This window comes from Leptodactylus fuscus, chromosome 9 (genome assembly GCF_031893055.1).
Source record: "Leptodactylus fuscus isolate aLepFus1 chromosome 9, aLepFus1.hap2, whole genome shotgun sequence".
Taxonomy (NCBI): Eukaryota; Metazoa; Chordata; class Amphibia; order Anura; family Leptodactylidae; genus Leptodactylus; species Leptodactylus fuscus.
In genome coordinates, this window is record NC_134273.1 from 50,782,313 (window position 1) to 50,805,275 (window position 22,963).

A 22,963-nucleotide genomic window follows, 5' to 3' on the forward strand; every position below is an offset into this window, starting at 1 on the left:
GTGTAATATTGACAATAAGGGACCTATGAGAGATTCCAGCATTGACTTATGCTGCTCCAGTGCTGATGTACATCGGAAAACATTCGAGTAAATACCTGGTTTTAGTTACAACATGTGTGCAAAGTATGTTTCCTGACATACCGCCCAGCTGACTAATACAAGTCACAACTACACGGCGGTGCTCAGGGCCAAGGAGGGGCCCTTATAGAGTTCCAATTTAAGAAATAAATAAGCTCCTGTTCAAGTAGGTGAAAACATTTCAATCAATCAAAAACACACACGTGCAAATGTTATTAGTAATGACACCAAAGTCACTAATATATTATGGGTAATATACTAGAACAAACCTCACACTTCTTAGAACAGCTTTGCACATTAAATAAAGTTATCATGAACAGAAGTTACAGTGCTGAGCTGGATCCATTATATGCCGCAGCTAAATTATCATTGATCAACTCCATTGACATGGAAATGTTGGGGGATGTTTGCAGTGTCTATTGCAGTGCTGAACTTTTCTTGCCGTAATGATGGCTGATTTTGTCAGGTTATCAAATAAAGATAGCTAGTTTAACAAATAAAAAGAAAATGTGTAAACTAACACATACAGTGTTGGCCAAAAGTATTGGCACCCCTGCAATTCTGTCAGATAATACTCATTGTCTTCCAGAAAATGACTGCAAGCACAAATTCTTTGGTATTAATTAGAGATGAGCGAACACTAAAATGTTCGAGGTTCGATTCGAACAGCCGCTCAATGTTCGTGTGTTCGAACGGGTTTCGAACCCCATTATAGTCCATGGGGAACAGATACTCGTTAAGGGGGAAACCCAAATCCGTGTCTGGAGGGTCACCAAGTCCACTATGACACCCCAGGAAATGATGCCAACACCTCTGGAATGACACTGGGACAGCAGGGGAAGCATGTCTGGGGGCATCTAACACACCAAAGACCCTCTATTACCCCAACATCACAGCCTAACAACTACACACTTTACACACTCAATACCACCTCTCTGACAGTAGGAAAACACCTTGAAACATGTGTATTTGGCACTTGCAGTGAGGAGAGCTTGTCACCAGCAGTGAATTTGGCCCTTGTAGTAAGTTGAGGTTGGCACCAACATTTGTTTTGAAAATCAGGGTGGATTGAGCCAATAACCAGCAGAGTTTGGGCAAATTCATGGTGGAGGGAGCCTCTAAAAACCCCAGTTTGGACCAATTCATGGTGGAGGGAGCCTCTAAAAACCCCAGTTTGGACCAATTCATGGTGGAGGGAGCCTCTAACCAGCCCAGTTTGGACCAATTCATGGTGGAGGAGCCTCTAACCAGCCCAGTTTGGACCAATTCATGGTGGAGGGAGCCTCTAAAAAACCCAGTTTGGACCAATTCATGGTGGAGGGAGCCTCTAACCAGCCCAGCCCTGACGGCAACTGCGTCACATCATCGTCGATGAGGGTGGGTTGCTGGTCATCCACCACCAAATCGAACGGAGATGGAGGAGACTCTAGTGTTTGAGCATCTGGACACAGATGCTCCTCTGTTAGGTTCGTGGAATCGTGACGTGGAGGGGCAGGTTGAGGGACAATGAAAGGAGCGGAGAACAGCTCTGGGGAGCAGGGACAGTTGGGGTTATTGTTCTGTGAAGCTTGGGAATTTTGGGAGGAAGGAGGACAAGACTGTTGGGTAATAGGAGGAGAGGAGGCAGAGTCTGACTGGCTGCTGGACAATGTGCTGTAAGCGTTCTCTGACAGCCATTGCAAGACCTGTTTCTGGTTCTCGGGCCTACTAAGGTTTGTACCCTGCAGTTTAGTTAATGTGGCAAGCAACCCTGGCACTGTGGAGTGGCGCAATGCTTGCTGCCCCACAGGAGTAGGCACGGGACGCCCTGTGGCTTCACTGCTACCTTGCTCCCCAGAACCATTCCCCCGACCTCGCCCACGGCCTCGTCCACGTCCCTTTCCGGGAGCCTTGCGCATTTTGAATTCCCAGTTAGAAATTGGCACTATATACCAGTAGCAAAAATTGTGGGTGCACGTAACCCCAATATATTCTTTGAATTACCAGTCAGAAACTGGCACTATATGGCAGTAGCAACAAATGAGGGTATTTGTAACCCCAATATATTCTTTGAATTCCCAGTCAGACAATGGCACTATATACCAGTAGCAAAAATTGTGGGTGCACGTAACCCCAATATATTCTTTGAATTACCAGTCAGAAACTGGCACTATATGGCAGTAGCAAGAAATGAGGGTATTTGTAACCCCAATATATTCTTTGAATTCCCAGTCAGACAATGGCACTATATACCAGTAGCAAAAATTGTGGGTGCACATAACCCCAATATATTCTTTGAATTACCAGTCAGAAACTGGCACTATATGGCAGTAGCAAGAAATGAGGGTATTTGTAACCCCAATATATTCTTTGAATTCCCAGTCAGACAATGGCACTATATACCAGTAGCAAGAAATGAGGGTATTTATAACCCCAATATATTCTTTGAATTCCCAGTCAGACAATGGCACTATATACCAGTAGCAAGAAATGAGGGTATTTATAACCCCAATATATTCTTTGAATTCCCAGTCAGACAATGGCACTATATACCAGTAGCAAGAAATGAGGGTATTTATAACCCCAATATATTCTTTGAATTCCCAGTCAGACAATGGCACTATATACCAGTAGCAAGAAATGAGGGTATTTATAACCCCAATATATTCTTTGAATTCCCAGTCAGAAACTGGCACTATATGGCAGTAGCAAGAAATGAGGGTATTTATAACCCCAATATATTCTTTGAATTCCCAGTCAGAAACTGGCACTATATGGCAGTAGCAAGAAATGAGGGTATTTGTAACCCCAATATATTCTTTGAATTCCCAGTCAGACAATGGCACTATATACCAGTAGCAAGAAATGAGGGTATTTATAACCCCAATATATTCTTTGAATTCCCAGTCAGAAACTGGCACTATATGGCAGTAGCAAGAAATGAGGGTATTTATAACCCCAATATATTCTTTGAATTCCCAGTCAGACAATGGCACTATATACCAGTAGCAAGAAATGAGGGTATTTGTAACCCCAATATATTCTTCGAATTCCCAGTCAGACAATGGCACTATATACCAGTAGCAAAAATTGTGGGTGCACGTAACCCCAATATATTCTTTGAATTCCCAGTCAGACAATGGCACTATATGGCAGTAGCAAAAATAGTGGGTGTATATAGCCCCAATTCTATTGCTAGGGGACTTGCAGGGTATTTCTGGGGTGAAGGTGGGGGGGCACACCGTTGGAACGGGGATTTGGGGTGTATATATGGGGTATACGGGAATACACTGTCAGTGTATTCCATTCAGGATCCTGGGAAAGCTGGGTTGTGGTGATTGAGCCCGTCAGTGCCACGTTACACTGACAAGCTTCTCCCTGGAATTTAGCTCTTATAAGAGCTGTTGGTTGTCTTCTCCTTCCTATCCTAGCCTGTCCCTGCCTACCCAGAATCTAAGCCCTAGCTAACTGGACGGAAACCTCCGTCCCCGGTGAATTGCAAGCTCAGAATGACGCGAAGCTGGGCGTCGCTGTTCTTTTAAATTAGAGGTCACATGTTTTCGGCAGCCAATGGGTTTTGCCTACTTTTTTCAACGTCACCGGTGTCGTAGTTCCTGTCCCACCTACCCTGCGCTGTTATTGGAGCAAAAAAGGCGCCAGGGAAGGTGGGAGGGGAATCGAGTAATGGCGCACTTTACCACGCGGTGTTCGATTCGATTCGAACATGCCGAACAGCCTAATATCCAATCGAACATGAGTTCGATAGAACACTGTTCGCTCATCTCTAGTATTAATATCTTCATTTATTTTGCTTGCAATGAAAAAACACAAAAGAGAATGAAAAAAAAGTGAAACCATTGATCATTTTACACAAAACTCCAATAATGGCCCGGACAAAAGTATTAGCACCCTCTTTTTAATGTAGATTGTGAGCCCCACATGGAGCTCACAATGTACATTTTTCCCTATCATTATGTCTTTTTTGGAATATGGGATGGAAATCCATGCAAACACGGGGTGAACATACAAACTCCTTGCAGATGGTTTTATGCCCTTGGCGGGATATGAACACCAGGACTCCAGCGCTGCAGGGCTGCAGTGCTAACCACTGAGCCACCGTGTGGCCCCTCCTCAGCCTAATACTTGGTAGCACAACCTTTACACAAAATAACTGCGAACAACCGCTTCCGGTAACCATCAATGAGTTTCTTACAATGCTCTGCTGGAATTTTAGACCATTCTTCTTTGGAAAACTGCTCCAGGTCCCTGAGATGTGAAGGGTGCCTTCTCTAAACTGCCATTTTGAGATCTCTCCACAGGTGTTCTATGGGATTCAGGTCTGGACTCATTGCTGGCCACTTTAGAAGTCTCCAGTGCTTTCTCTCAAACCATTTTCTAGTGCTTTTTGAAGTGTGTTTTGGGTCATTGTCCTGCTGGAAGACCCATGACCTCTGAGGGAGACCCAGCTTTATCATACTGGGCCCTACATTATGCTGCAAAATGTGTTGGTAGTCTTCAGACTTCATAATGCCATGCACACGATCAAGCAGTCCAGTGCCAGAGGCAGCAAAGCAAACCCAAAACATCAGGGAACCTCCGCTATGTTTGACTGTAGGGACCGTGTTCTTTTCTTTGAAGGCCTCTTTTTTTTTCCCCTGTAAACTCTAGGTTGATGTCTTTTCCCATAAAGCTCTACTTTTGTCTCATCTGACCAGAGAACATTCTTCCAAAACGTTTTTGGCTTTCTCAGGTAAGTTTTGGCAAACTCCAGCCTGGCTTTTTTATGTCTCTGGGTAAGAAGTGGGGTCTTCCTGGGTATCCTACCATACAGTCCCTTCTCATTCAGACGCTGACGCTGGATAGTACAGGGTGACACTGTTGTACCCTCGGACTGCAGGGCAGCTTGAACTTGTTTGGATGTTATTTAAGGTTCTTTATCCACCATCCGCACAATCTTGCATTGCAATCTCTTGTCAATTTTTCTTTTCCGTCCACATCTAGGGAGGTTAGCCACAGTGCCATGGGCTTTAAACTTCTTGATGACACTGCCAAAATGGCAGACACAGGAACATTCAGGTCTTTGGAGATGGACTTGTAGCCTTGAGGTTGCTCATGCTTCCTCACAATTTTGCTTCTCAAGTCCTCAGACAGTTCTTTGGTCTTCTTTTTTTTCTCCATGCTCAATGTGGTACACACAAGGACACAGGACAAAGGTTGAGTCAACTTTAATCCATTTCAACTGGCTGCAAGTGTGATTTAGTTACTGCCACCACCTGTTAGGTGCCTCAGGTAAGTAACAGGTGCTGTTAATTACACAAATTAGAGAAGCATCACATTATTTTTCAAACAGTGCCAATACTTTTGTCCACCCCCTTTTTTATGTTTGGTGTGGAATTATATCCAATTTGGCTTTTTGCCAATTCTTTTTGTGGTTTTCCATTGAAGATAAATTAAATGAAAATAATAATACCAAAGAATTTGTGCTTGCAATCATTTTCTGGAAGAAAATGAGTATTATCTGACAGAATTGCAGGGGTGCCAATACTTTTGGCCAACACTGTATGACAACAGTAAAACCTGACTTCCCCTGCTATTAACTGTAAAAATACATTGAAGGGAGTCTGTCAACAATAAGTTGTAGACCTTCTAGAGTATATTCTACAGATTCAGATTTATAGCCCCATTTTCATGTAAATTGTTTATCAATATGCAAATGGTGGGAAAAGTCCTTGGGAAGTGGCCTGGGCGTTCTTCTTAGCTCTAGACTCCCACAATAGGCATATTTGGAAACTTAAGAAGCTACAAGGTCATATGATTAAGTATATAATATATTTACTGCTGGTAGACTCCCTTTGAAGTATATTTTACTAGACAACCTAGCATTGTGAAATAATAAAACAAAACACCTTATGTATATAGAAAAAACTTTATTTTGCAGGCAAATTGTTGAACATTGCTATGTTTACTAAAATGTATCAAAACTGTATTCAATTTCTACAAATCTAAAAAAAATGCACACATTACAGCTAAGTAATATATAACCGGTCAGTCAATTAGTAAATCAAACAGCAGTTTTTGTTAGTTTTCTTCAATGCAAACAATTAGTGCATAAAATAAATAAAAACCAAAACAAACGCATACAAATTAGAAAGCATGCTGGTGAGGAAGATTCAGACACCCTTTTTCCGCACCTCCAAAACAAGCTGGAACCTTGCTCTCAGACTGCAGTGCGACTAGCTGCTCCATTGTCCTCATTAGTGTGTCTTCCAATTGACCTCTAAGTGCTTGAGCAGCTAACAGCTCATTGTGAAGTGCTGAACTGGAACTGAAACTGTTAAACAAGTTACAATATGTGAATATTTCAACATAATTATTAAATTTAAACAATAAAATACTCAATGTAAAAAATATACAATAATAATTATACGGTAATTCATGTAAGAACTGTTGATGTGATCGTGGTAGTTACATTTATGTAAAGGAATCCTATCATTAAAATACAATTTTTTCTGCCTACCACGTAGGAATAGCCTTAAGAAAGGCTATTCTTCTTCTACCTTTAGATGTCTTCTCCACGCTGCTGTTTGGTAGAAATCCCAGCTTTCGTCGGTATGCAAATGAATTCTCTCGCAGCACTGGGGGCAGGCCCCAGGGCTCAAACAGTACTGCGGGGTCCCCAATGCTGCAAGAGAACTCTCCAGCGCCGCCTCCATCTTCTTGAGGAACGTCCTCTTCACGCGTCTTCTTCCGGCGCTGGGAGTCAAACTTTGTGAAAAGCCGACTGTGCATGCCCACAGGTCAGAAGAAAATGGCTGCTTACTTACTGTGCGCAGTCGGCTCTGCCCAAGGCATACAAGTTTGACTGCCTGCACCGGAAGAAGAAGTTCCTGAAGAAGATGGAGGCGTCACTGGAGAGTTCTCTTGCAGCATTGGGGACGCCGCCAGTGCTGTTTGCATACCGATGAAAACCAGAATTTATACTGAACAGCGGCGTGGAGAAGACATCTAAAGGTAGGAGAAGAAGAGCCTTTCTTAAGGCTATTCCTACGTGGTAGGCAGAAAAAATAGTGTTTTAATGATATGATCCCTTTAAAATTTTACTTTAGAATAGATTTTTGTAAAATTTATTTTGTACATTGTACTTTGAACATATCATAAAACATGATTCCAAAAATTATTAACATATTCCATTTAAAGGTGAAATCATTCTAATATTAATCTGAAAGGATTAATTACACACAATTCTTGTTTTTCTCACCTCTTCCGCTATGTCCTTTCCCATTCTTTGGTTGAAGTTGGTGTACATATGGCATTATTCAACTGTACAAACTATGTAAATATTTAAATTACTTTTTAGGGAACAGCGGAAATTAGGGTTCAATAGGGTTGACCATAATTATTTTTTAGTCTAGCTAACTATGTATTACACAGCTGGATGGTCAGAAATTCAGTCAGCTCTAATCGAGAGGATGGAATACAATTTTAGCAAAACCTTTACAGACATTAATGTACAGCACTGTTCTAATAGATTTCTTTTTTCCGTTATCAGTATGTCTTTGGAGCATGGGAGGAAACCCACGCAAACACGGGGATAACATACAGACTCCTTGCAGATGTTGTCCTTGGAAGGATTTGAACCCAGGACTCCAATGCTACAAGACTACAGTGCTAACCACTGTGGTGCCTCGTGTATTAGATTCCTGTCTTAATATCATATTGAACCATGCCATGTTTTAACAGGTGTAGAGCACCCGGTAACAATTGTATCTGTATTTACTAACATTAAATGAAGAGGCAGTTCATAACAGTATAAGACAATATATATCCTCCAACATATAACCCGGTATGTCTCACAATAGCACAGTCTGTATGTAACCCTCTGCAGGAAGCAGGTACTGAAGATCGCTTATGGGAATGCTGTGACTTCTTCGAAGAACGGATTTGCCAAAAGTCCTGCCATTCTTTAGTTACTGACTTATCCAAAGGATAGATCATCAGTTATAAAGACGGCAAAACCTCTAAGTTTAGCTGCTTTATCTTGAAGGAGGTCAGCCAAATGTTCATGTGATTTTAATGAGGGCAAGAAATTGACAATGTTCTCCCATAAGAACAAATAACTGGATATGCTGAGATCCAGCATGCCTGATCTGTATATCTAACCATATCTGTAAGGTACATTCAGGACACCATATACAAGTCTGGGGCATTATCATACAGGCCCAAAGCCTTATGGTAGCAGTAGCAGCCTGTTGCCGTACAGGCCCAAAGCCTTTGCTAGCAGTAACAGGCTATTACTACTACCACAGGCTTTGGGCCTATATGGTAATATGCCAGACCACGTGACATCTGGGATTTTACCATATAGGCCTGAAGCCGGCTAGGATTAACATCTGATCCCAGAGAGGTGAGTAGAACTGTTTATTATTTTCTTTCACCTCCCCTGGGGCTCCGATTATTATACTCGGGGTTCTGAAACGACCCCCGAGTATAATAATAGCGGCAGTGGGATCGCGGCTGGGGCTCAGGCCTACTCACTGCCGGCCTCCGTGGCCTATAGTATAAGGTGATGCGGGGGTTGGCAGTGAGCAGGCCCGGGGATAAACAAACATTAAGTTCTCATACTTACCGACCTCGTGCTGCTGCTCCTGCTGCCGCCACTGCTCATCTTCTCCCGCGGCCGCTTGTCTTCTCTCACGGCTGCTCCTGCGTCTCAGTGTAGGGGGCGTGATGATGCCACCTCTGCTGAGACGCAGTAAGACGTCATCGACATATGCCGAGTGAGGGCCTGAGCTAATGTGGCCACGTCACCCGGCGTGTGTTGTAGCCGGGGGAGGGGGACGGGACTGGAGTGGAGGCCCGCTGCAGCGAGTCAATACGGTCGAGTCAATTACCGTATTGACTCGAGTAGTAATTTCACTGGTGCGCAGTAAAAGACATCTGTGGGAAGCTGCTGGAGCAGCGCTGATGCTGATAGGTGGTCGGTGAGGCAGCGCTGTCTCCAGGGCCGCCTTAAGATGTTTCCAAGGCAGAGAAGATGCTCTGGAAACATCTTGGGGCGGTCCTGGAGGCAGCGCTGCCTCACCACTCACCTATTGCTGCTCCAGCGGCCTCCCACAGATGTCTTTCTCTGCGGACCAGTCATGTGACATTTTCAATTACTGTATTGACGCGAGTATAAGCAGATGCGCACTTTTTCAGCACAAAAACTGTGCTGAAAAACTCGGCTTATACTCGAGTATATACGGTAATACATTTTAGTTCACAGGCTGTGTTCCCTCTTTTACATACTCTAGAATCACTTTACTTTTGCAGCGTCTGGTTGACATTGAAAGCTGTTTACTGGTAACCACTATCCTCAGGTACTTCTCGTGCTCCACTGCTCTCTAGTTTTATACCATTTAATTTATGTAAATAGCTTATCTAGACATTTCTGGATACATATATTATTTTAGAGTCCAAGCTGTGTTCTGGTCATCCAAGTCTCACTACGTTTTATCTATACTGTATGTAATATTGTACAGTCTGAGCTGCATTTTGATCATACAAGTTTAACTCTAATGCTGCTGTGCTTCCAGTAATATCGTCATAAATAATGGCTTATAAACTGACTTTTCCAATTTATTATCACAAAATAAATATACCAACATACAAAACAATATTACAATTACCTGTCAGTATCTGTATGGAATTGTACTAAACAACTATAAAGCTGTTTTTCAGCTTGCAGTGCTTCGTTAAGTCTGCTTTTGTTTGCAGCGAGTTCTTCAAGTAACTTAAATGTCTATAAAAGGAGTAGAAAAATAAGAACATGTATTTACATAGATTAAACCAGAGATCTAGAAAATGGAGAAATTGATACAGAATGTATATTGGAAAATTGTACAACTTTTTATTACACAAACAATAACATTGGTCTGAAAGTGATCAACCCCTTTAAGTAAGTATACCCCCAGGTCCAACATTTAGCAGTTCCTTTGTTTCCCCCACCCCACCATGCACCATATCTAACCATCAGTTCTCTGATTTCAAAGTGTGAAATCGGAAAGGCACTTTGTAATACCATTGCAAGTTCCCTTGGTAGCCACTGGAAGACCAATGAATGTAAAGCTGCACCTTTTACAGACTCCAGCACCCCTATAATACACAGAATAAAGTCATCAACTTTAGAAAGCAAAGACTGGATGTTGGTTTGCTGTAAGGCATCTTAGTCTGTGCTTCCTGGAGTTCATCTTCAAGATGTCTTCCAATTTTCTGCCTGTCAAATATGTGCAGTTTGGGCGATCAGAGATTGCAAAATAGTGTCCGAGTGTTTAATGTCCACCATATCTCCTGATAGGTTTGTCATGATGGTTGAAGATAAATGTTTTTTTTTGCTTTATAGAGGAAAGGGTGTCTGTTTTATTGAAATATTTTCCATTACCATCTGGGGGAGACCTGTGTGCACAATATGTATGCTTCTAGGCCATCCCAGCTCCACCACGTTTTAGTTAGCACATCTCAGTACTTGTGTAAAAGTGGTTTGTGACCTAATAACTAGCTACAGTTTGGGGAATTATTCATCCATCCCCTTTAACTATGCACAGAAAGGAGCCTGTGGGTTTCCAATGTTGAACAGCTTAAAAAGAAGCACAGTCCCTGTAGACCATTGAAACAAGTACTCCTCTGTTACCTCCAACCTACTACTATCAGGCATAAAAGTACACAGTTAATATCCAAAAAATCCAAGATCGCCACCACACATGGGCTGGATCATGGAACTTTCAGATCGAACAGTGCCTCCTATTGAAATGACCTCAGCGGTCTGTTTCTGACCGTCTTATTGTGATTTATCACAGTGAGGCAAAGTATCATTGCCTCAGCTCCCCTCGGCCTCTCAACCACCAAAATTGAGCTGCACTGCCAGCAGCATTCTTCAAAGTGGTGCCTCCAGTGTGCACCACTCCTCTGGCCTCCTATGGTTCCCCAGGCACCATCCAAGATGGTAAGGATAGGCCCAGATATCTGCCCAGAGTTCAGTGTCGTGCCAGGCTTATCTTTTAGATGACCAATCTTTATTATGGACACACGACAGTCATCTATCTTCAGTAGCATTATAGATTTTTCTATAACTAACCAATAATTCTCAATATTTGAGAACTCGAATCTCTTATGTCTCACAATTGATAAGAGTATAATATTTAAAACGTTCATAAAAACAGATCCCAAATACATAAAGCACATCCCCAAATACCTTTTGAGTATGTCTTAAATGACCCTGGCTAGCCAAATTCAGTGATGCAATATTCTCCTTTAAGGTGAAAATCTGCTGGGTCAAATGTTCCACAGTTGGTACATCTTCTGGATCAACCAGTTTAACTTGCAGATCCTGAGTTGAAAATGTAGCACATTTATAAGTACATTAAGTCATTTTAGTATTACCTTTAAATCTCAACTTTTTTTTTTTTTTTAGGGAGTTGGCCAGTAAAATAAATGGGCAAGCACCTAGTCCCAGTACCTCATACTGTCCAGCATCATGATGCTGGACAGGTTTACCACTAGTTGGCTCATTTTCAAGAAAATCATGTTTTTACATATGTGTAAATGAGCCCAAAGTGAATCAGTGATGTGGCACAGCCTCATTCAGCATCACAAATGTCCCTGCATCCACTGTCCATACCCCATCCAGAAAGACTCATTTCATCTTAGCTTCGGCATCCCTCTGAGTCATAGAGAAAACTATCCTGTGGTGATCCTGAACATTAGTGTCCACCATCATCCTACACATGGGAGTGGAAGTTGGACAGAGCTGTGACGCGGGTACAATCCGAATGTACTTGCATCACATCTCCATCCAGTTTAGGATGACGGTGGCTACTCATGTGCTTTGCAGCACACCACAGCATAACTTAATCCATGACTCAAATAAACTTTGGGCTCATTTACTCATCTGCAAAAATGCAATTTTCTTAAAAATGAGCTCAATATTCTATAAAAAAAACAAAACAACAACAACAAAAAAACAGAGCGGTGATCATGATGCTGAATGCTATAAGGTAATAGGGCTGGTTGCAGGTCCATTTTTTTGCTGCCAGACTCCCTATAAAACACATTTAGACTTTATTAAAGTTAATCTATTAGCAGGCTGAAGCATATTAAACAAACACAGATAAAATTCAGGAGAGCTTAACCTAACACTTTATTCCCATGAAAATTCTTGTAACCATTGCAGAAATATTTATTATCATAATAAACAAATGAGCACTCTGGAGCATCGAGGGCAGCCTGATCTAATTGTATTGCAAGTTTAATATACTCAGCGACAGACTCCCTGTAATTTAGGTCATTACTATGGGTATACATAATAATTTATTCCTCTTTGTGATTTATATAAATAAAGCATTACAATTTTGTAGTTGTGGACACATTTGACATGGCATTTTACATATAGTATATCAATGGTTAGCTGAAACTAAAAAGTTCCACTAAGTATCGTTTGCAATCTTCATTCCTTTCAAACCTAACATGGAGTTTGCAACTTGCACCTAGTGTCAGACTTTTGCATAAAATTGTAATTTCTTTTTCCTGGAAACAATAGAGATCAGAGAATAGGGGGCAGAATATCAGTTTTATGACTTCACTGTAACAGTTTAGTTTTCTACTGCATTTAATTAATACACCCGCAATTGACTCAGATAGAGTTCTAGGTAAATACAATTATATAGAATATATTTATATTACGTAACATAAGATCGCTCTGCAAAATAGCAGGGGAATAATAACAGAATAATGTTTGCCAAATCTTACACCAATCAGCCACAACAGTAAGACCACGTCCTTAATATTGTGTGCCCGTGGGACAGTTCCTCTCGCTGAGGCAAGGTTCACAAGATCAGATGTGCTGTAATGAACCTTGTATTGACCCTGTTGCTAATTCATTGGCTGAGCAATGAACCACTTCTCGTAGTTACTAACTACTCATGACTATTGATCCTGAATATGTTAGCCAGATTGAGGTTTCTGTCCAATTAGAACACCTTTGTAATAAAATGGCTGTGAATAATAAATGCAATATTCTTTTTTTTTTTCACGCCTGTTTTGCATCCATTTGGGAGCCATTTTCACAGACCCTATCACAGAACTGAGGCTACTGAGAGATCTATGAAAACACATTCAGTTAAAACGTACTATTGATAGCTCTACTCTCTTAAGCTCACTTTTCTCCCTTTATCCTCTCCATTTTACCTCAGAATCTTATCACTACTTCTAACAATAACCCCTGCACTCTTTACTGCCTGTATTTCGTACTGGCTGGTAACTTTCTCATGAAGCATATGTGTGCTACCTTCTTTTATAAAGTTTAGTGGACCATTGCACCAAACGAGCACCTTTACCTTCTGGGTCACTCTCTTACATGCATGGCCCTCACTCTTATTGTATGAATGCAGTTGGTCTGTAATGTCTAATTGGTTTGTACATGAGCAACCTGATTTGTAATAAATACAACATAATATATTAGTAACTAAAGCAGACACACTCCCCTCGACATGACTGGCAGTTTCGGAGATATGACTTATCACAGTACAGCACTTATTCGGAGTAGCTCCTATACTTTTTCTTGCTAGCCTGTTTCTTTGCCTAAGATATATCACTCTTCAGTTGCAGCAGTAACAAGATAATGAATGTTATCTTAAGTTATGGCTGATCAGTGCATATAACATTTATTTACATAATTAATCAATGAAGAAATATCCACTGAATTCTGACAACACCAAGAGATACCATAAATTACCTTAATTAATTCTTCTTTTATCTGACTTTTTCTTGTGAGAGTATCGATGTCTGCCGCTTGCTCACGTAACTGCTCATTTTGTTTCATAATAATAGACTGCAGAGCAGATACTTCAAGCTGTTTAGATTAAAAAAAAAGATCATCTCAGTCAATAATTTTACTCAACTTTTATCATTTGACTTCATACAACAGTTTCCACTCTAGAGCTGTTCTCCATACTGTAAAGATGGAGAAGGGTAAAGGACCAAGGGTCCGCTGAAGAAGAACTGCGCTCACTGGTGCGTACAAGAAGGTGGTGAAACAGGATCCAGATAAAAACGATTTACTAAATGTTGTAGAATACAGCACACAGCACGACGCGTTTCGGGTCTAGCACGGGCCCTTTCTCAAGTGCAAAAACCAGAGCTTAAAACAACAGGGATCAATTCTGCTGTCGGTGATCTAGTCAGCGTCTCTGGAATATAACTGCGCCTGCTCTTGGTGCTGTATGCTGTATTCTACAACATTTAATAAATCGTTTTTATCTGGATCCTGGTTCACCTTCTTCTTGTACGCACCAGTGAGCGCAGTTCTTCCCCAGCGGACCCTTGATCCTTTACCCTTCTCCAGTATCTCCCCGGTTTACCGGTGATGGATTGAACCGCTGCCACTCTCACCTTATCACGTTCTTCAAGTGTTGTGGTTCACAACCTTATAAGGTGAGAGGCCATCTGGTCTATGTTCATACATACCCAGTTTTTAAATCCATCTTTTTATTCTCAATACTACACTTACACTAGAAATTCTGATTTAGTTTTCTGCTGACCCTCCACACCTCTCTATGAAGAGTAATCCTCTTTTAACATTTGTTACTGGTTGGGTTTTATTTCTACCTGCTATAGTACTGTACAGAGAATATACAATGTAGTTACTACATACAATATTCTCCCACCCCAAACATTTTGGACATTGATCTCATCTTCTAGTTGCATGTAAAAATTTTATAGAGAAATGTATGTCAATTATTTTATACTGCAAAAATCAATTTGATTCATTTAAACAGAGAACTGATTCTGTAAAAAAAAAAAAAAAAAATTCCTAAATCAAATTCACAAGACATGGCGTTGCCATAAACTGGTTAAGTCCTGTAGGCAATACTCAGTATTAGAATCTCATTAACTGAGGGGATGTGATAATGGGAGATTCCCCTAAACGTTCTGGATGATCACGATGACTGAAGTGTTTGTGTCCTCACATCTGGATTAGACTACATGTTTGTTGTCTGTAGCCAAGGAGATGCACAGATCTGAAAAGTGATAGATTTTTTTTTTTTTTACAGTAAGATTTTTAAAAAGTAAAAACTGCCACATCGGTTTGTTTTGGGTTTTTTTTTGTCATAGATTCATTGGAGTTTGCGAACATAGCTATTAAATTGTCACTAGTTTATTAGACCTAATTTTACATTTCAGCTCTTTTTGGAGACCATCAAAAGACTGAAGACTACACTAATAACTGGAATAAGAGGACTGGCTTTGTCCCATACACTTCTTACTACATCTCTCTGAGGATCTGCTAAATGTTTGCTCCATTTGTTACATGGAGAGGTCTTGCATGCAGTCTCTACCTTCAAACCTTCCAATACATCTGTAGCATCTCTGCCTGTTTCGGGTCACTGCGCCACCCTCTGCTCGCATGCTGCGTGCAGGAGGCATGTGCAGTTTGGTTCCTTCCTTAGAGTTTTTGGTTGCACTGTGTGAAAACGGCTCTAGTTCTGTAATTAAATTTACACCACACCCGTCTTCTGCCCTTGTTTGCCTCTGATCATGAAGTGGTTAATTCTAGTCTTGCCGTCTGACTGACACCCTGTCCACCTATCAACTCCAGGGCGGGTTCTTCCTCCCTAATTATTCTTGGCTCTCATTCACATTGGTGCTATCGTCTTGTGTGTGCTGGCTTTTCTCTCGCTGTTATTTCTTATTCTGATTCTTGACCTCTGGCTTTTCCTATTGACTACTCTCTTGGATATCAATTTTGACACTGCATTGCTTGACTGTTACGGACCCCTGGCTAGCTGACCTCCCTTTGTTGTTGTTTGTCTTGTCTGCGTTTTGTGTTTTTGCGTACATAGGAAGGGCCCGTCGCCCAGTTGCCGCCTATTATGTAGGATAGGAGCAGGCAAGTAGGAATGGACAGTGGGTGTTTCAGCTTAGGGCTCACTGTCTCTTGTGCCCCTTTCCCAGGGTTTCCAGCAGCTACTGGGGAATTGCTGTCCTACCAATTTTCTAACAACATCAAAAGTTTTGTAAAACAATACCCTGTTTCGCCGAAAATAAGTCAACCCCCCCCCCCCCCGGGAGAAAAATATAGCAGAGGTTTTGTTGAATTGCCTAATATAAGGCACCCCCTGAAAGTAAGACATTCCCCAATAATAATAATCTTTCTGCGCAAAGATTGTATGAAGAAAAACATTGCAGCTGGCTGAACACTGTGTGTGATGTTCCATGTGCACAGGTATGCTGGCTGCTGATATACGTTGTATCCACTGTTCCTGCTGCTGTAGGATGAGCTGGGAGATGCCCACTGTGCATACACTACGAATCATATGGGGCAGGGATCCACTCTCCCAGCTCATCCCACAGCAGCAAGAACACTGGATACAATGTACAGTATCACAGCAGCAGTTGGCTTTCCTGTGCACACGGAGCACCACACACAGTGTTCAGTTGGCTGCAATGTTTTCCTTCATACAGTCTTTGCACAGCGAGCACATCTCAGCGTAGCGCAGTGGTGGCAGCAGCACACAAAAATAAAATAAGACATCCCCTGAAAATAAGACATAGCTTATCTTTAGGACCAAAATTTAATATAAGACACAGTCTTATTTTCAGGGAAACACGGTAGGTACCTGTTTAACTTCAATTCAGTTTGGAATTAAGAAGTTAAATCATTACCTGATATTCTCTCATTTTCCTCAAAATAAGTCTCAGATCTTCTTTGGCTTTAGCAAGTTCACTCTTGAGGTTTTCGCCAATTTCATTTTCTTCACCTTAATTTAAAAAATAAAACAAAAATGTTTGTATTATGGGCCACGTATATTTCTATTTGGGATTTAAAAAAATGGTTCAGTTTCTACTAAACATATTTAAAGTATTTTCCAGCCCTTTCAGAAATGATGGCCTATCCTTGACGTGAATGGGACAACTCACTGCTGCTACCAGACCAGTGTACAATGCTCAGCATTATGAACCAGTGCACATAATCTGGCTTTTCTGCACAATGCAAATCTCTTTTTATTCCTAGGTTTGTGAAGGTGACAAAAGGGATATATTCTATGCCTAGAAGAAATAACATTTCATCAGCATCATAGATGAGGATGTTTTACTGTAAGAGCAGGAAGACTATGGAACACCCTGCTACAGGATTTGGTTATGGTGCATTCACTGTGTAAATTCAAGAAGGCCCTGGATGTCTTTCTTGACATATTAAAGGTTCTGTGCTTCTATTATAGGTTCTTGATTTTGAATCAGGAAGAAATGTTCCCCTGACATGAGACAACTGGCATTCGCCACATGGGGTTTTTACCTTTTGCCTCTGGATTAACACAATAGAGTTATTGGTTGGATTTGATGGACATGTATCTTCATTCAACCTTATCTACTATATTACTTATGTAAACAATGAAAAGGCTACAACAGAGAGCTGCAAATGCAACTTCACCTCCTAAACTAACATTGTAAATACTGTAACGTGTCAGGGTCTGGGGTTGCTAGGTGGGGTGGCATAGACACACAAGTCCAGTTTCTTCAGTCTTAACCAAAGGTGGAGTTTATTTTCACTCAAAAAGATAGTGCTTGTACAGAATGGACTTCATGTTATCTGTGTGTTTAAATAGAGAGATAACAGACTCTGCTTTATCAGCAAAACTGCAATTAGCTGAACTATTGTCCTGTCTGGCACTCAGTAGGTGAGTCACTTGAGTTATCTCCCAGGTCCATGGTTATAGCAACGCTGTGTAACAATAGTAATAGCAGTTAACCCCATCATGTCCCTCACATTAACCCCCTGTGTGCCTCACATAAGAGTTACTGATATGTGGGACATATGGAGGTAATAATTAGGTATCTTCATAATTAAGGTCCTTCAATAGTACCCTCATGTGATTCACATATTAGTAACCCTTATATGGGGCACACAAGGGTTAATATGAAGGACATGATGGGGTTAACTGTTATTAATGTGATGCACATGGAGTTACTGAAACTAAATTAATAACTCCAAATGCCTGACAGTAATAGGCAGAGTAACTAAAGGAAGGTCCCTGTGTGTCACGTTACTGTAGCTTCCTCTCCTCCATACAACAGACATCTTCCATAAGACACAATGAATCCTGGCCACTCGTCTGCAGGGTAGATGCTAAATCCTAGTGTGCTAAAGGACCTCTGATGACGTCATGACCATGTGATCGGACTCTGGTGTGGGCGGAGCTACTAGGATTTAGGGCTAGTTCACACGGGGACATGGACGCTGATTTTGACAGCAGATTTTGCGGCCAAATCAGCGTCCATACAATGTCCACACTATGTGAACTGCTCCCGCCGCGACCATCGCGGTCGCGGCTTTCACCTCAAATGAATGAGCCGACATGGAGGGCGCTGCCGCTGGGCGGAAGCCGCGGCTCATCGCGAGCGGCTTCCGCCCGAAAGATAGGTCATGTTGCTTCTTTTTCTGCTAGCGAACTAGCAGAAAAAAAAAAGCGAGTAGTTCACATAGGGATACATTGTATGGACGTTGATTTGGCCGCGAAATCCGCGGTCAAAATCAGCGTCCATGTCCCCGTGTGAACTAGCCCTTAGACTCAACTTTATCTGCAGATGTTACATACCAGTGGCTACAGGACCTTTGATGACATCACAGTCACGTGACCTCATGACAAGCCAATTACAGAGCAGTAGCACTAAAGGAACCCCCCCTTCCAGTTTTCTGTGCTCTGTGGACCTTGACTCGTGTATAAGCTGAGGAGAGCTTTTTCAGTGTGAAAAATGTTCTGAAAAAGTCGGCTTATACTTGAGTACAAGGAGCTGGCATAAATTTATATTTAGGTGCAAGGACACCTAAGGTTTACCTAATTCATGATGGGGCAAAGTCATATCAAAAACAGAAACCTACTAAACTCCATGATAATCAGAGGGCTTCTACCTCATCAATTGATCGTCATTAGACATCTGTTTTAAAGTTTAAAACTAAATAGCCTACAGAGCCTAAATAGTATATTGGACATCAAAAGTAACAGTATTTATTGCTTGGGAATGGTGGGGGCTAAAAAGAAAAAAAAATCCAACTGCTTTGGAATAAAAATGAAGGAATGGACTGAAGTTGGTGAAGGTGTTGAAAGGTCATCTTTAATTATATACAATTAATGATTATTTATTGTCAATGAAAATCAGGAAATGAGTAGAAATGTACCTTTGACGTCCAGTTCTTCAGATTTCACGCCAATGGGCAAAGATTGAACTGAATAACTTTTTGTGAATGCCTTGAAAGGTAAATACAAATGTTAACATATTAAAAATGAAAGTCATTTTTACAGTGTTTTGTTACAAACAACCAAGTAAAGGTAAATTCACGTCATGTTTTATTACACTGATTTAGCAAATCCGTTTAATGGATGGATGCAAACAGATAGCCATCCTACACCCATTTAAGCTGTAACAAAATTTTCGGACAACTTTTGATTTTCTTGCAGTATTTTTGTTATTGATATGGTTACTGTTACTTTGATAAATGTGTTATTATGCATAATAACCAGGTATTATACATAATAACCAGTAAAGGTGGTTAATGTATTGATATGTATTCAATTTATTATTTTAACCAGTTACTTTACAACCTAAACCCTCTTAGCTGAAGTGATAAATTACAATATTTAGGGAGCACAGAATTTTCATCACTGCTTGTGAAATAAAAAGGGCAATGTTCTATTCAATGAAAAAACTGTTTTATCTACTTGTTACAACATGGAAAACTGTCACAGCACATCGAACTATACAGTAACCCAGGTTCCTTGCAGCTACATTTTTCTGAAAGACATTTTCCTCTGCAGTTACATCTTTTGAAACCTTGACCATCTGTGATTAAATATTTCCTAGCAAACTCACAAAGAGTCACAATTACATCTGGAACTTCCTCCTGTGAAATAAAGTTCTCCTTATAAATGGCAAACTGGTTCCTAGAATACTTTTGAGCCAATCCTTTCTTAGTGCCAATCTCTTACATCTTGCCATCAGTATCCACCTGCCGAATGACCCCAAGAACAGACAGGTTCAAACCTGCATAAGTGTGACATTTAACATATTAACCAGAGGGTGCTGGATATTATTCATAATAACACGTTAATGTGATTAAAGGGGCTCTATCATTGGTAAAAGTCATTTTTAACTAATCACATACTTGCATTGCCTTTAGAAAGGCTATTCCATACCTTTTGTATGTAAATCACCTCAGTATTGTTTGAATAAGTCCGTTTTTATTCATATGCTAATTAGGCTCTAGCGTGCACAGGAAGTTGTCAGCTAGCTCTCCTCTCCCTGCTGTGTATACAGCACAGGCTGCTGTGTGTGAGAGCAGGGAGGAGGAGTCAGCAGCAGCCTGTGCTATATACACAGAAGACAGTGCACAAAGAGATTTCCGGGGTGCACAGAGAAGCCTAATTAGCGTATGAAAAAAAACAGACTTATTCAAAAACTACTGAGGCAATTTATATACAAAAGGTACGTGTGGAATAGCCTTTCTAAAGGCTATTCAAGCATGTAATTAGTTAAAAATTATTTTTTTTCAAATGATAAAGCCCCTTTAATTCTGCAAAATCTTAAATATTTATCATATTAACCACCTTCATTGGTTATTATTAGAGATGAGCGAACAGTGTTCTATCGAACTCATGTTCGATCGGATATTAGGCTGTTCGGCATGTTCGAATCGAATCGAACACCGCGTGGTAAAGTGCGCCATTACTCGATTCCCCTCCCACCTTCCCTGGCGCCTTTTTTGCTCCAATAACAGCGCAGGGTAGGTGGGACAGGAACTACGACACCGGTGACGTTGAGAAAAGTAGGCAAAACCCATTGGCTGCCGAAAACATGTGACCTCTAATTTAAAAGAACAGCGCCGCCCAGGTTCGCGTCATTCTGAGATTGCAATTCACCGAGGACGGAGGTTTCCGTCCAGCTAGCTAGGGCTTAGATTCTGGGTAGGCAGGGACAGGCTAGGATAGGAAGGAGAAGACAACCACAACAGCTCTTGTAAGAGCTAAATTCCAGGGAGAAGCTTGTCAGTGTAACGTGGCACTGACGGGCTCAATCGCCGCAACCCAGCTTTCCCAGGATCCTGAATGGAATACACTGTCAGTGTATTCCCGTATACCCGATATATACCCCGATACCCGTTCCAACGGTGTGCCCCCCCACCTTCACCCCAGAAATACCCTGCAAGTCCCCTAGCAATAGAATTGGGGCTATATACACCCACAATTTTTACTACTGGTATACAGTGCCATTGTCTGACTGGGAATTCAAAGAATATATTGGGAATACAAATACCCTCATTTCTTGCTACTGCCATATAGTGCCAGTGTCTGACTGGGAATTCAAAGAATATATTGGGGTTACGTGCACCCACAATTTTTACTACTGGTATACAGTGCCATTGTCTGACTGGGAATTCAAAGAATATATTGGGAATACAAATACCCTCATTTCTTGCTACTGCCATATAGTGCCAGTGTCTGACTGGGAATTCAAAGAATATATTGGGGTTACGTGCACCCACAATTTTTACTACTGGTATACAGTGCCATTGTCTGACTGGGAATTCAAAGAATATATTGGGGTTATAAATACCCTCATTTCTTGCTACTGCCATATAGTGCCAGTGTCTGACTGGGAATTCAAAGAATATATTGGGGTTACGTGCACCCACAATTTTTACTACTGGTATACAGTGCCATTGTCTGACTGGGAATTCAAAGAATATATTGGGAATACAAATACCCTCATTTCTTGCTACTGCCATATAGTGCCAGTGTCTGACTGGGAATTCAAAGAATATATTGGGGTTACGTGCACCCACAATTTTTACTACTGGTATACAGTGCCATTGTCTGACTGGGAATTCAAAGAATATATTGGGAATACAAATACCCTCATTTCTTGCTACTGCCATATAGTGCCAGTGTCTGACTGGGAATTCAAAGAATATATTGGGGTTACGTGCACCCACAATTTTTACTACTGGTATACAGTGCCATTGTCTGACTGGGAATTCAAAGAATATATTGGGAATACAAATACCCTCATTTCTTGCTACTGCCATATAGTGCCAGTTTCTGACTGGTAATTCAAAGAATATATTGGGGTTACGTGCACCCACAATTTTTACTACTGGTATACAGTGCCATTGTCTGACTGGGAATTCAAAGAGTATATTGGGAATACAAATACCCTCATTTCTTGCTACTGCCATATAGTGCCAGTGTCTGACTGGGAATTCAAAGAATATATTGGGGTTACGTGCACCCACAATTTTTACTACTGGTATACAGTGCCATTGTCTGACTGGGAATTCAGAGAATATATTGGGAATACAAATACCCTCATTTCTTGCTACTGCCATATAGTGCCAGTGTCTGACTGGGAATTCAAAGAATATATTGGGGTTACGTGCACCCACAATTTTTACTACTGGTATACAGTGCCATTGTCTGACTGGGAATTCAAAGAATATATTGGGAATACAAATACCCTCATTTCTTGCTACTGCCATATAGTGCCAGTGTCTGACTGGGAATTCAAAGAATATATTGGGGTTACGTGCACCCACAATTTTTACTACTGGTATACAGTGCCATTGTCTGACTGGGAATTCAAAGAATATATTGGGAATACAAATACCCTCATTTCTTGCTACTGCCATATAGTGCCAGTGTCTGACTGGGAATTCAAAGAATATATTGGGGTTACGTGCACCCACAATTTTTACTACTGGTATACAGTGCCATTGTCTGACTGGGAATTCAAAGAATATATTGGGAATACAAATACCCTCATTTCTTGCTACTGCCATATAGTGCCAGTGTCTGACTGGGAATTCAAAGAATATATTGGG

The 22,963-nt window shown here is 41.1% G+C and overlaps 1 protein-coding gene across 2 annotated transcripts in view; it reads right to left on the reverse strand.

Moving 5' to 3' along the window:
* PDE4DIP (phosphodiesterase 4D interacting protein) overlaps positions 1–22,963 on the reverse strand; it is a 184,743-nt gene that overhangs the window by 62,515 nt on the left and 99,265 nt on the right. For both annotated transcript variants that reach the window (XM_075286675.1, XM_075286674.1), the window contains 6 exons: positions 19,268–19,337; positions 16,756–16,850; positions 13,826–13,942; positions 11,288–11,422; positions 9,726–9,838; positions 6,249–6,388 (listed from right to left, as the gene is read on the reverse strand). In XM_075286675.1, the coding sequence (XP_075142776.1) occupies positions 6,249–6,388; positions 9,726–9,838; positions 11,288–11,422; positions 13,826–13,942; positions 16,756–16,850; positions 19,268–19,337 (670 nt within the window). The remainder of the gene's footprint in view (positions 1–6,248; positions 6,389–9,725; positions 9,839–11,287; positions 11,423–13,825; positions 13,943–16,755; positions 16,851–19,267; positions 19,338–22,963) is intronic.